Genomic DNA, 12932 nt, shown 5'->3' on the forward strand with positions numbered 1-12932 from the left:
CCGCGTCGCTTCGGTCAGTTTGGCCCTGAGGGTTGCGGTCCTGCCCTCGGCCTCAACCTTGATCAGCCCCAACCTCGTCCCGTATTCGCGCTCGAAGGCCGAGCGAGCTTCCGCCACGCGGCGATCGACTTCTTCCTGGGCTCGGGCTTCGCGCGCGGCAACGTCATCCTCCGCCCGGGCCACCAGGCGCTCCCTCGTCTCCAACCGCTCAAGGTCAAGGTTGCGCTCGGCGGCCTCCAGCGTCAGCACCTCCTCGTGCTTCAGAAGCTCCGCCTGGTCAACAGAGGCCACCCCCATCGACTCAAGGGCCGCCTGGCGCAATTCCACTTGCTGCTCCAGGGAGTTGCTCCAGGCTTGGAGCTCCCGTGCGCGCTCCTCCGCATCCTTGCGTCGTCGGTCTGCCTCCAGAGCCTCCTCAACAGCCAGGGAGCAGGCCTCCCACGAAGCTGCCAGCGACGCTTCAGCCTTCGCGTTGTCAAGATCACGTTGATGACGCGCGAGGGCGACGGCTACCTTCAGTTTGCGCCTCTCCTCAGCAAGGCGCAAACCTTCGGCCTCGAGGCGCGCATCCTCGTCAGCAAGCTCTGCCCCGATCCGGCTCACCGCATCCGCCGCCCCCTCGAGGAACTCTTCGCGAAGGGTGCGTCACTCCCGAGTGCGCCTGAGCACGTCTTCTACATCACCCTCTCCCACCGGAGCATGCGGAGGGCCCCAGGGCGGCTGGCCTCCTCTCGGCGCGGGGCTGGGGGATGGCGCCCTAGCCATTGCCAAACTGACCTCTTTGGGAATCCGGCCCGGCGTCGGCCCGCCCACGAAGGAGGAGCCGAAGACGGACTTCAGCCATTCACCATCAATGATCAAAGGAGGAACGCGGGGCAAGCCAGATGTGCCCCAGGAGGACTCATGAAGAAAGGACAGCGGGCGCGCAGGCTCGAGGTGCCCTATGGAACGGACCACTCCACCAACTGGTCCAGCAGCAGGGGTGCCTCTTGAACTCGGAAAGCCCAGAGCCAGCGGAGAAGGCGAAGCTTGGGGGATGGCTCCCGGGCTGGCTCGACAGGTTTCGCAGGGCAGGGCCTGAAAGGGCCACAATCATTCGTAGGGATAGCAAAGCGAACAAGCAAGGGAAGAAGAATACTTACTCGTCCATGGCAAAGTACTTCCTGCGCTTCAACAAGCGGCAAGGGCGGTCGTTGCCACCCAAGGCCTCCTTCCTCTTGCGGAGGGTCTCGAAGTCTACGCGGAACTGACCCAAGCGCTCGGCGCATGGGTCGGCCCCTGGTGCGGAAGAAGCGTCAAGGTGATCAGCGCTGGAGGAGTCAGCCTAGAGGGCACCGTCAGGCGTCGCCTCGCGAGGAACAGCTGGGGGCTCGGGAGCCCCGGCCTCAGGAACCACAGGCCGCAACTCCGCACCTGTCGCCGCTCCAGGGCGGGCCTCGGGAGACGCTGCCTTCAAGAATTCTCGCGGCGTCGGCGCCTCGACATCGGTCGCCTCAACTCTCGCCAGTTCTCGTCTCCCCGCCCTGTCGCCCGAGGAAGGACCGCTGTGGGCGGCAGGAGAAGCAACCACGACATTTGTGTTCTCGCGGGGCCCCATGAGCCAGCAGGGCGCAGTCCCCACTCGTCGAAGCTCGGCATCTGCCTCACAAAATCGGCCCTGTCCGAGCAAAGATACAAGAGGATGCCATTACTCCGAAGGCTGCCTGGGGAAGGATCGCCAGTCAAGACCTTGAGCACCGTCTGTAGCACTCCAGGCGCCAAGTCCTCCTCCTGAAGCCGCATGCAGTCTCTATGCCCCGCAAAGTCCCACATCCGGCGAGAGTGGCGCTGAAGAGGAGCAATGCAACATTGGAGGAACTCCTTCACCACCTTGGGAGTTGTCACATTGAGCGCCCTCAAACTCTGGAAGCGGCGCCAGACGAAGGCGAGCCGGGGGCTCGCGAGCACCTCATGGTCCCAACCCGCGTGAGGAACAGCAGGCGAGGTCAGGTGCGAGAGCAGAGGGTTGGGCACTCCAACGTCCACGTATAGCCACCGCTCTCTGAACCTGGCCTCAGGAGGAGGAAGGCTGAAATCGATCCCTGAAGTGGCCGTCTCTGGCACGGCGAAGAAGCTCACGCACCCTGAGCACTGAGTGGGGTCGCTCATGCGCAAGGAAAAGAAGTGGCGCAGCAAGGCAATGGAAGGAGGTATGCCTATCATCGCCTCGCAAACAAAAGCAAATACAGCCAGAAGGGTAATGGACTCCGGCCCGAGGTGCATCATATGGATCTGATAATGGGAGAGCACCGCATTGAAGAAGGCGGAAAAGGGGGGAACCAGACTCACCCATAGAGCATCGGCGAAGAATCGGACCTCCGTGACGATCCTATCAAGGGAGGCATGGGATGCAGGCCAGGCCGTGGTCCTGCCACACTCATTGAAGATAGTAGCAAGGGAGGACGGACCTTGTCCAAAGCTTCTAGATTGAGTATGATCGACCGGGCGACGGCGGGGGTCGAGGCTGGAGGTGTGCGGGGTGAAGGCGCGGGCTTCTTTCCCCTTCCCTTCTTCGTCGGCGCCATGGCGGTGAAGAGGAGGAAGAACTCGAGCCGGATTGGCGACGAAGGCTGGAGCTCAAAGAAGAAGGAAAGGTAGGAGGCGGGCGAGCACCGGAAAGGAGGAACGACTGTGTGCAACTACGGGTCTGCTTAGCCGGGCGCGCAACAAGGCGTCATGGGGAAGCGCAGACACCCACGTCCAATCAATCGCCATGCGGCGCCCAAGGCCGCATTCTTTTGGGGCCCACGGCGCTTCGCGCTCGCCCCTTCGCTTTCCTACCAGGCCAAGCCCGGGCGCTCCATGGGCCCGGGGGCTACTGTCGGCGTTCTGGGAATGGGGGTCCCTAGACTTGCCTGCCTGCGGCCTGCGACGTGGCTCAAGTGGGGGCCCAGCGTGGCCCATCTTCATCAGCTCAAGCTCTAGACCCTCGCGAGGGGCCAAGCCTCGCGGGGCGGATGACAAGAAGCTTCCTCAGAGGTAGCCTCATCAGGCAGGCTCGCGAGGAGACAGAGAGATCAAGGCATGGGTACCTCGCGAGGAACCCGTGACGTAAGCCATGACGATCGAGACCAGGCGGGCGCCGGCCTGCGTAGTGTCCTTGTTTCCCCTTTGGTGCAAAGGGGGCAAGCACAGGCCAAGGCATCAGGCAAAGGTTGCCATTCCGGTGCAATGAGACCAAGACCAGCAGAGCGGCAGGACGGAGGTCACCGTGGAGTCCAAGACGGCGTCATCACCAGTACTTTTGGCAGCCGAAGACCACCTTTGGTCAGGATAACTTGTACTACCTGTTCCCCTTCAAAATGGCCAATTGTTGGCGCCCTTCCCGCTCATTATTTGGGGAGAGGCCCAGGGCCTCTATAAATAGAGCTAGCCACCACAGAGTAGGGACATCTAGGGAGAAGACGGCTGGAAATCTGGTAGAACCCTAGCAGAGAGAAAGAGAGGCGACTGAACTCACCCTAGCAGTTCATCGCCCCAGCTCAAGAACACCTCTTGCGAGGCTGTTCTTCCTTTGTACTGATCCTCATCAGCCCCCGAGGCAATCCACCACACCAAACACTGGAGTAGGGTATTACACCACAACGGTGGCCTGAACCAATATAAACCTTGTGTCCCTTGTGTTGTTCGTTGTTTCCAGCTCAAATCACGCAAGGAGATTGGGCGTAGATCGGTAGGGGAGAGATCTCCGCGCGCACCCCAGTGTTCGAACCTCAAGGGTCTGCCGGAACCCGAAATCCGACAGCTACATATTTACTGTATTTACCATGGGCCTCCTATGGGCCGTAGAAACAATGGGCCTTCTAAGGGCCGTAGAAACAATGGGCCTTCTACGGGCTGTATGAACGATCGGCCAAACATGGGCCAATAACAGACCGCATTATGGGTCGTAAACGGGCTAGATTTGAAATCGTCCGTTCATGGACCGACCATAACGGGCCGTCGTTAATCGATCGTATTTGATGACGTTATGAAAACGGCCCAAAGGATTAATGGGCCGCAAACGGGTCAATTGTAACCATGGGCTGAATTTGGCCCACAAGCAGAAAAGGCCAGTAACAGGTCGTAGGTAACCGAATGCTGGAAATAAGCCCAAGAATAAATGGGCCCTGAGAAGGACGAAAGATAACACGGATTGGAAACAGCCCAATGGAATAATGGGCCGTTAATGGGTATAAAGTAGTACACTGTTCAATGCGGGCCAGATTCACCACGGGCCGTTAATGGGCCAAGAGTTACAAATGGCCTCGTATGGGCCGAAAGATATCATGGGCCGTACATGGGCCGAAAGTTACAACGGGCTGGAATCATATTGGACGGCCCAAATGAAGATACTGGGCTTAATTCTGATAGGCCGTAACGGGCTGTGAGTTAGCGGGCCGTAAATGGGCTATATACGAACAAGCCGTTAACAGGCTTTCTGTCGTCGAATTGTCACGGTAGATGTCCTAGTGTGAGGACTAAGTCGTGAGGCCAACGCATATTTGTAGTAGCTTGAGAGGGGTTGAGCGGAATCAAGAGACGCAATATAAGACAAGGATTTAGACAGCTTCGGGCCCCGGGAAACATCATCCGGTGATAGCCCTACATGTTGTTTGTGGCTAGGTCTCATTATGCTCATGTAGGAGACGCCGCATAAGCCAGCTCCCCCTTTGTGTCTAGCCTTAGCTATTATTTTATCTCCCCCTTTGGGGAGCCCTGCCCCTCCTTATATATGTTAAAGGGGCGGTTTACATGACTAGTCCTAGCTGGATTAGGATTACTCTATTACAAGTGGAGTCCTAGTCTTGCTTCCTTTGTAGGAGAATATTCCTTGTGATTTCCTCATAAACCGGCCCATCATTAACATGAACCGGCCATCCATAAACCGCCTTCTGGGCCACCGGGTCTTGTCATTCCTCTGACCCGCTCGCGGGGTCACCCATGAGTCGCCAGGCTCGGGCGGGTCACTTAGTGAGTCGCCAAGTCCAGCCGGGTTACGCCGCGAGGTATATCCCCGAAATTAGCCCCTAGTTTAATTTGGATTCATCCATGTTAAACTAATCTGCAACATAAAAACAAGAACAATTTTGCCAGGTTGTGCTCCGGTTTAAATATTCTTATAAATGGGCACTTGATCATCTTTAAGTCCTTGTCATTTCTTCCTTTTGAAAAATCCGAGTCAATAGACCAGCTTCATAATCAATTTGCTTGCAGAAGATATTTTTAAATAAATAATCCATTTGAATCGGCCTTCAATGCTCTGATTTGACAAAAATATTGGTATTCAAATATTCAACTGATATCAGCTGGTTTGAAAATGTAGAACTTGCCGGCTTATCATTGCCAAAATTGCCGGGTTATAAAAACTGATGATCCCAGGTCATGACCGTTTATAGACACCGGGTTATGATTGTTGCCAATACCAGGTCACACAATTAATCTTCCTGATTTGCCCAAAACTGAGAATTTGAAGATGTTCCTCCTTTATATGTATATTACCTATAGCCCCCAAGTATTAATAGGAGAACATAGTGATAGCTTAAGACTTGTTTCAATATAAATGTTGCAACCTTGAAGAAATCCAAATTGTTCATCTTAGTCACTAGTCACAACTGAATATTCCACATATGTAGCCCCCAAGTGCCAGGTTGTTATGCTTGCAGCAACCTAGGACATGTAATTGCCTTATACTCAAAAAACTTCAACTAATGTAGCCCCCAAGGGCCGGCTCAGTAAGATAATATTGAGCTGGGACTTTATATACTTCTTGGAAAAGAACATCATATCATGTAACCCCCATCATGGGGCTTGAACCCACGTCCACATGAATGTTACCTTTTGACCAAGTCAAACGGGCCAGCCTTTTCACCAGAATGGGCCTCTGTTGGGTTGTGCCACGTGTTGACGTATCATAGGCGCCTCCTGTCCAACGAATGGATGACATATGCCCCAATGGTGAGCCAACACGTGTTTTCTTCGGCCAGTGACAATTTTACACATGGAAAATCCTCATTGGTCTAGGCTGTTAACGGGTTATCGGATCCAAAACCGGACGCGATAGCGTAACGGTGACCCATTACGGTGGATGCCACGTGTCGGTCACCCTTGACGAAAGCACTTCTATGACACGTGATTTATCATCATGGAAGTGGACACTTCCGAGATGATAATTTTGGTAATGTCATGGAACACTTCTACGACAGCATAGGTATGACTATCTTGATTCTGTCAGAAAATTGTCATGGATGTACATGCATGACAGAAAATGTGACCTACTGTGACAAACATGTATCATCACGAAAGTGTCTTTTTTGTAGTGTACCTCTCAAGACTTACCAAGTATGTACTCACTAGTTCAATCTTACCAATACCAGTTGTAATTAATGGCTATGTTTTGTACGGTCGCTGTATTAAGCATGTTGTAGTAAACATGCCTAACACATTTTAACTACTTCCCCTACCTTTTTATAGACAACTGGGCCATTCTATGCTCTCGCAGCACCTGCCTTGTGATGTTTAACTCTACCAATTGCATTTTTATCAGTATCGGTTTCAATGGCTATTAAGCCTGTTGCAATTAACAGTTGAATCCATTTTTAAATAGTTGTAATTCAATGGCTACAAATTTACAAAACAGGACTTGGGATGTTGTTAAGCATGTGATGTCTACTACACAACCTTCTTCTTGTAGACGTTGTTGGGCCTCCAAGTGCAGAGGTTTGTAGGACAGTAGCAAATTTCCCTCAAGTGGATGACCTAAGGTTTATCAATCCGTAGGAGGCGTAGGATGAAGATGGTCTCTCTCTCAAGCAACCCTGCAACCAAATAACAAAGAGTCTCTTGTGTCCCCAACACACCCAATACAATGATAAATTGTATAGGTGCACTAGTTCGGCGAAGAGATGGTGATACAAGTGGTATATGGATAGTAGATATAGGTTTTTGTAATCTAAAAATATAAAAACAGCAAGGTAACTAATGATAAAAGTGAGCGTAAACGGTATTGCAATGCGTTGAAACAAGGCCTAGGGTTCATAATTTCACTAGTGCAAGTTCTCTCAACAATAATAACATAATTGGATCATATAACTATCCCTTAACATGCAACAAAGAGCCACTCCAAAGTCACTAATAGCGGAGAACAAACGAAGAGATTATTGTAGGGTACGAAACCACCTCAAAGTTATTCTTTCTGATCGATCTATTCAAGAGTCCGTAGTAAAATAAAACGAAGCTATTCTTTCCGTTCAATCTATCATAGAGTTCATACTAGAATAAGACCTTAAGAAACAAATCAACCAAAACCTTAATGTCACCTAGATACTCCAGTGTCACCTCAAGTATCCGTGGGTATGATTATACGATATGCATCACACAATCTCAGATTCATCTATTCAACCAACACAAAGAACTTCAAAGAGTGCCCCAAAGTTTCTACCAGAGAGTCAAGACGAAAACATGTGCCAACCCCTATGCATAAGTTCATGAGGTCACGGAACTCGCAAGTTGATCACCAAAACATACATCAAGTGGATCACATGATATCCCATTGTCACCACAGATAAGCACGTGCAAGACATACATCAAGTGTTCTCAAATCCTTAAAGACTCAATCCGATAAGACAACTTCAAATGGAAAACTCAATTTATCACAAGAGAGTAGAGGGGGAGAAACATCATAAGATCCAAATATAATAGCAAAGCTCACGATACATCAAGATCTTGCTGACTCAAGAACACAAGAGAGAGAGAGAGAGAGGTCAAACACATAGCTACTGGTACATACCCTCAGCCCCGAGGGAGAACTACTCCCTCCTCGTCATGGAGAGCGTCGGGATGACGAAGATGTACACCGGAGAGGGATTCCCCCCCCCCTCCGACAGGGTGCCGGAACGGGTCTAGATTGGTTTTTGGTGGCTACGGAGGCTTCTGGCGGCGGAACTCCTGATCTATTCTGTTCTCTGATGTTTTTAGGATATATGGACATATATAGGCGAAAGAAGTCGGTCAGGGGAGCCACGAGGGGCCCACGAGGGTGGGGGCGCGCCCAGGGGGTAGGGCGCGCCTCCCTGCCTCGTGGCTTCCTCGAAGCTTCCCTGACGTCTACTCCAAGTCTCCTGGATTGCTTCCGTTCCAAAAATAACTCTCCTGAAGGTTTCATTCCGTTTGGACTCCGTTTGATATTCCTTTTCTTCGAAACACTGAAATAGGCAAGAAAACAGCAATTTGGGCTGGGCCTCCGGTTAATAGGTTAGTCCCAAAAATAATATAAAAGTGTTTAGTAAAGTCCATAAACATCCAAAACAAATAATATAATAGCATAAAACAATCAAAAATTATAGATACGTCGGAGACGTATCAAGCATCCCCAAGCTTAATTCATGCTCGTCCTCGAGTAGGTAAATGATAAAAACAGAATTTTTGATGTGGAATGCTACCTAACATATTTATCCATGTAATTCTATTTATTGTGGCAAGAATATTCAGATCCATAAGATTCAAGACAAAAGTTTAATATTGACATAAAATAATAATACTTCAAGCATACTAGCAAAGTAATCGTGTCTCATCAAAATAACATGGCCAAAGAAAGCTATCCCTACAAAATCATATAGTCTGGCTATGCTCTATCTTCATCACACAAAATATTTAAATCATGCACAACCCCGATGACAAGCCAAGCAATTGTTTTATACTTTTGATGTTCTCAAACTTTTCAATCTTCACGCAATACATGAGCGTGAGCCATGGACATAGCACTATAGGTGGAATAGAATGGTGGTTGTGGAGAAGACAAAAATGAGAAGATAGTCTCACATCAACTAGGCATATCAACGGGCTATGAAGATGCTCGTCGATAGATATCAATGTGAGTGAGTAGAGGTTGCCATGCAACGGATGCACTAGAGCTATAAGTGTATGAAAGCTCAACAAAAGAAACTAAGTGGGTGTGCACCCAACTTGCTTGCTCACGAAGACCTAGGGCATTTTGAGGAAGCCCATCATTGGAATATACAAGCCAAGTTCTATAATGAAAAATTCTCACTAGTATATGAAAGTGACAACATAGGAGACTCTCTATCATGAAAATCATGGTGCTACTTTGAAGCACAAGTGTGGTAGAAGGATAGTAGCATTGCCCCTTCTCTCTTTTTCTCTCATTTTTTTGTTTTTTTTTGTTTTTTTGTTTTTTGGCCTTTTTTATGGCCTATTTTTTATTTATTTTTTATTTTTCGTCCGGAGTCTCATCCTGACTTGTGGGGGAATCATAGTCTCCATCATCCTTTCCTCACATGGGACAATGCTCTAATAATTATGACCATCACACTTTTATTTACGTACAACTCAAGAATTACAACTCGATACTTAGAACAAAATATGACTCTATATGAATGCCTCCGGTGGTGTACCGGGATGTGCAATGACTCATGAGTGACATGTATGAAAGAATTATGAACGGTGGCTTGGCCACAAATACAATGTCAACTACATGATCATGCAAAGCAATATGACAATGATGGAGGGTGTCATAATAAACAGAACGGTGGAAAGTTGCATGGCAATATATCTTGGAATGGCTATGGAAATACCATAATAGGTAGGTATGGTGGCTTTTTTGAGAAAGATAAATGGTGGGTTTATGGTACCGGCGAAAGTTGCGCAGTACTAGAGAGGCTAGCAATGGTGGAAGGGTGAGAGTGCGTATAATCCATGGACTCAACATTAGTCATAAAGAACTCACATACTTATTGCAAAAATATATTAGTTATCAAAACAAAGTACTACGCGCATGCTCCTAGGGGGATATATTGGTAGGAAAAGACCATCGCTCGTCCCCGACCGCCACTCATAAGGAAGACAATCAATAAATAAATCATGCTCCCACTTCATCCCATAACGGTTCACCATACGTGCATGCTACGGGAATCACAAACTTTAACACAAGTATCTCTCAAATTCACAACTACTCAACTAGCATGACTCTAATATCACCATCTCCATATCTCAAAACAATCATCAAGTATCAAACTTCTCATAGTATTCAATGCACTCAATATGAAAGTTTTTATTATACCCATCTTGAATGCCCATCATAGTAGAACTAATTTTATAACCCAAGCAAATTACCATGCTGTTCTAAATACTCTCAAAATAATATAAGTTAAGCATGTGAGTTCATATATTTCTTCAAAATAAAACCACCGCCGTGCTCTAAAAAGATATAAGTAAAGCACTAGAGCAAATGACAAACTACTCTGAAAGATATAAGCCAAGCACAATGAGTAGTTGAATAATTATGTGACTATGTGAAGATTCTATAACATTTAAGAATTTCAGATCTTGGTATATTATTCAAACAGCAAGCAAAACAAAATAAAATAAAATAAAATGACGCTCCAAGCAAAACACATATCATGTGTTGAATAAAAATATAGCTCCAAGTAATGTTACCGATGAACGAAGACGGAAGAGGGGATGCCTTCCGGGGCATCCCGAAGCTTAGGCTCTTGGTTGTACTTGAATATTACCTTGGGGTGCCTTGGTCATCCCCATGCTTAGGCTCTTTCCATGCCTTATTCCATAGTCCATTGAATCTTTACCCAAAACTTGAAAACTTCACAACACAAAACTTAACAGAAAACTCGTAAGCTCCGTTAGTATAAGAAAATAAATCACCACTTAGGTACTGTTGTGAACTCATTCTAAATTCATATTGGTGTAATATCTACTTTATACCAACTTCTCTATGGTTCATACCCTCCGATACTAGTCATAGATTCATCAAAATAAGCAAACAACACATAGAAAACAGAATCTGTCAAAAACAGAACAGTCTGTAGTAATCTGAATCTAACGTATACTTCTGGAACCCAAAAAATTCTAAAATAAATTTCTGGACGTGAGGAATTTATCTATTAATCATCTTAAAAAATAATTAACTAAGTAGAACTCTCCATTAAAAAATGGCAGCAAATCTCGTGAGCGCTAAAGTTTCTGTTTTTACAGCATGATCACAAAGACTTCACCCAAGTCTTCCCAAAGGTTCTACTTGGCACAAACACTAATTAAAAGCATAAAACCACATCTAAACAGAGGATAGATGAATTATTTATTACTAAACAGGATCAAAAAGCAAAGAACAAAAATGAAGTTGGGTTGCCTCCCAACAAGCGTTATCGTTTAACGCCCCTAGCTAGGCATGATGATTTCAATGATGCTCACATAAAAGATAAGAATTGAAACATAAAGAGAGCATCATGAAGAATATGAATAGCACATTTAAGTCTAACCCACTTCCTATGCATAGGGATTTTGTGAACAAACAACTTATGGGAACAATAATCAACTAGCATAGGAAGGCAAAACAAGCATAACTTTAAAACTTTAATCACATAGAGAGGAAACTTGATATTATTGGAACTCCTACAAGCATATATTCCTCCCTCATAATAATTTTCAGTAGCATCATGAATGAATTCAGCAATATAACCATCACATACAGCATTATTTTCATGATCTACAAGCATAGAAAATTTACTACTCTCCACATAAGCAAGATTCTTCTCATTCGGAATAGTGGGAGTATCATAAGAAACTAGAATACTACAAAAAAATTCCACATTAAAAGTGTAATATTCAGGAAAAGGGTAATCATAATCATGACAAGTTTTAATATAATCATCACTACTTTTTATAGCATACGTGTCATCATAATAATCATCATAGGTAGCAACTTTGTTCTCATCATAATAAATTGAAACCTCTTCCAAGATAGTGGAATCATTACTAAATAAAGTCATGACCTCCCCAAATCCACTTTCATCAATATAATTATCATAAGTAGGAGGCATGCTATTATCATAACAAATTTGCACATCAAAACTTGGGAGGCTAGAAATATCATCTTCATTAAACGTAGCATCCCCAAGCTTGGGACAAACATTAATTGCAGCAAATATATTCTCAAACATGTCATTCTCATCAAACATAGCATCCCCAAGCTTGGGCCTTTTCATATCATAAACATAATCACTCTCATCATTAATAGTATGGATAGAACCAATAGTATAGCAATTATCATCATCACAATGAGTAATAGGGCAACATCATTTGGGAGGGATACCTTTTCACCTTTGCTCCTTCGTCTTTTCTTTTTCTTCTTCACATTATGTGTGGGTTCAATCCTCTTTTTGGAGCTCCTTATTGATGAGATTGGTTGATTAGAAGGCTCCTCCTCGTTACCTGATTCATCATAAGAAATAATAGGAGGATATTAGGAAGCATCTTCCCTTTCATTAGTATTCTCTTCATCCTCTATTTGTTTTGTTTTCTTTATGTAATTGGCAATATAAGGATTTTCAATGCAATTCACCGCACAGTACATAAAAATTTCTTCTAGATCAATATCGAGGAATTTCTCAAGGTTATATTCTGGAATATGCTTAGTTATACGTTTCATTTCTTCATAACCCAAAAGCAAACTAAGTTCATTATGATGTGCAAGGGAAATAAAATCATTACATTTTTTGGACATGATACGATCATGGAACAATTTGCATCGGAGATTTAAATGACCATGTTCATTGCAAAGTTCACAAGTATGGTGAAGAAATTTTAAATTTTCAGCACAAACATCTAGCCTCTCTTGCAACCACTTAGTTTCCAAATACTTATGCCTCTTGCAAATTCTATCTTCCCTATTTGGTGTGTACTTGCAAACTCTACGCACTCCACAAAAGTTAACATGCTTATAAGAGACATTTTCATCATGACTAGTGCAATCATCATTAGTACTATGGATATTCAAGGAGTTCATACTAACAACATTGCAATCATGCTCATCATTCAAAGATTTAGTGCCAAACATTTTAGAGACTTCTTCTTCTAGCATTTGAGCACAATTTTCCTTT

At 45.9% G+C, this 12932-nt stretch overlaps 1 protein-coding gene across 1 annotated transcript in view; it reads left to right on the forward strand.

Moving 5' to 3' along the window:
* The first annotated feature begins 2146 nt into the window (after nt 1-2146).
* The window catches only part of LOC125532852 (protein CDI), a 40853-nt gene continuing 30067 nt past the window's right edge, over nt 2147-12932 (forward strand). The window contains exon 1 of the mRNA XM_048696740.1: nt 2147-2189. Coding sequence (XP_048552697.1) covers nt 2147-2189 — 43 coding nt within the window. The remainder of the gene's footprint in view (nt 2190-12932) is intronic.

Source organism: Triticum urartu, chromosome 1 (genome assembly GCF_003073215.2).
Source record: "Triticum urartu cultivar G1812 chromosome 1, Tu2.1, whole genome shotgun sequence".
NCBI classification, from domain to species: Eukaryota; Viridiplantae; Streptophyta; class Magnoliopsida; order Poales; family Poaceae; genus Triticum; species Triticum urartu.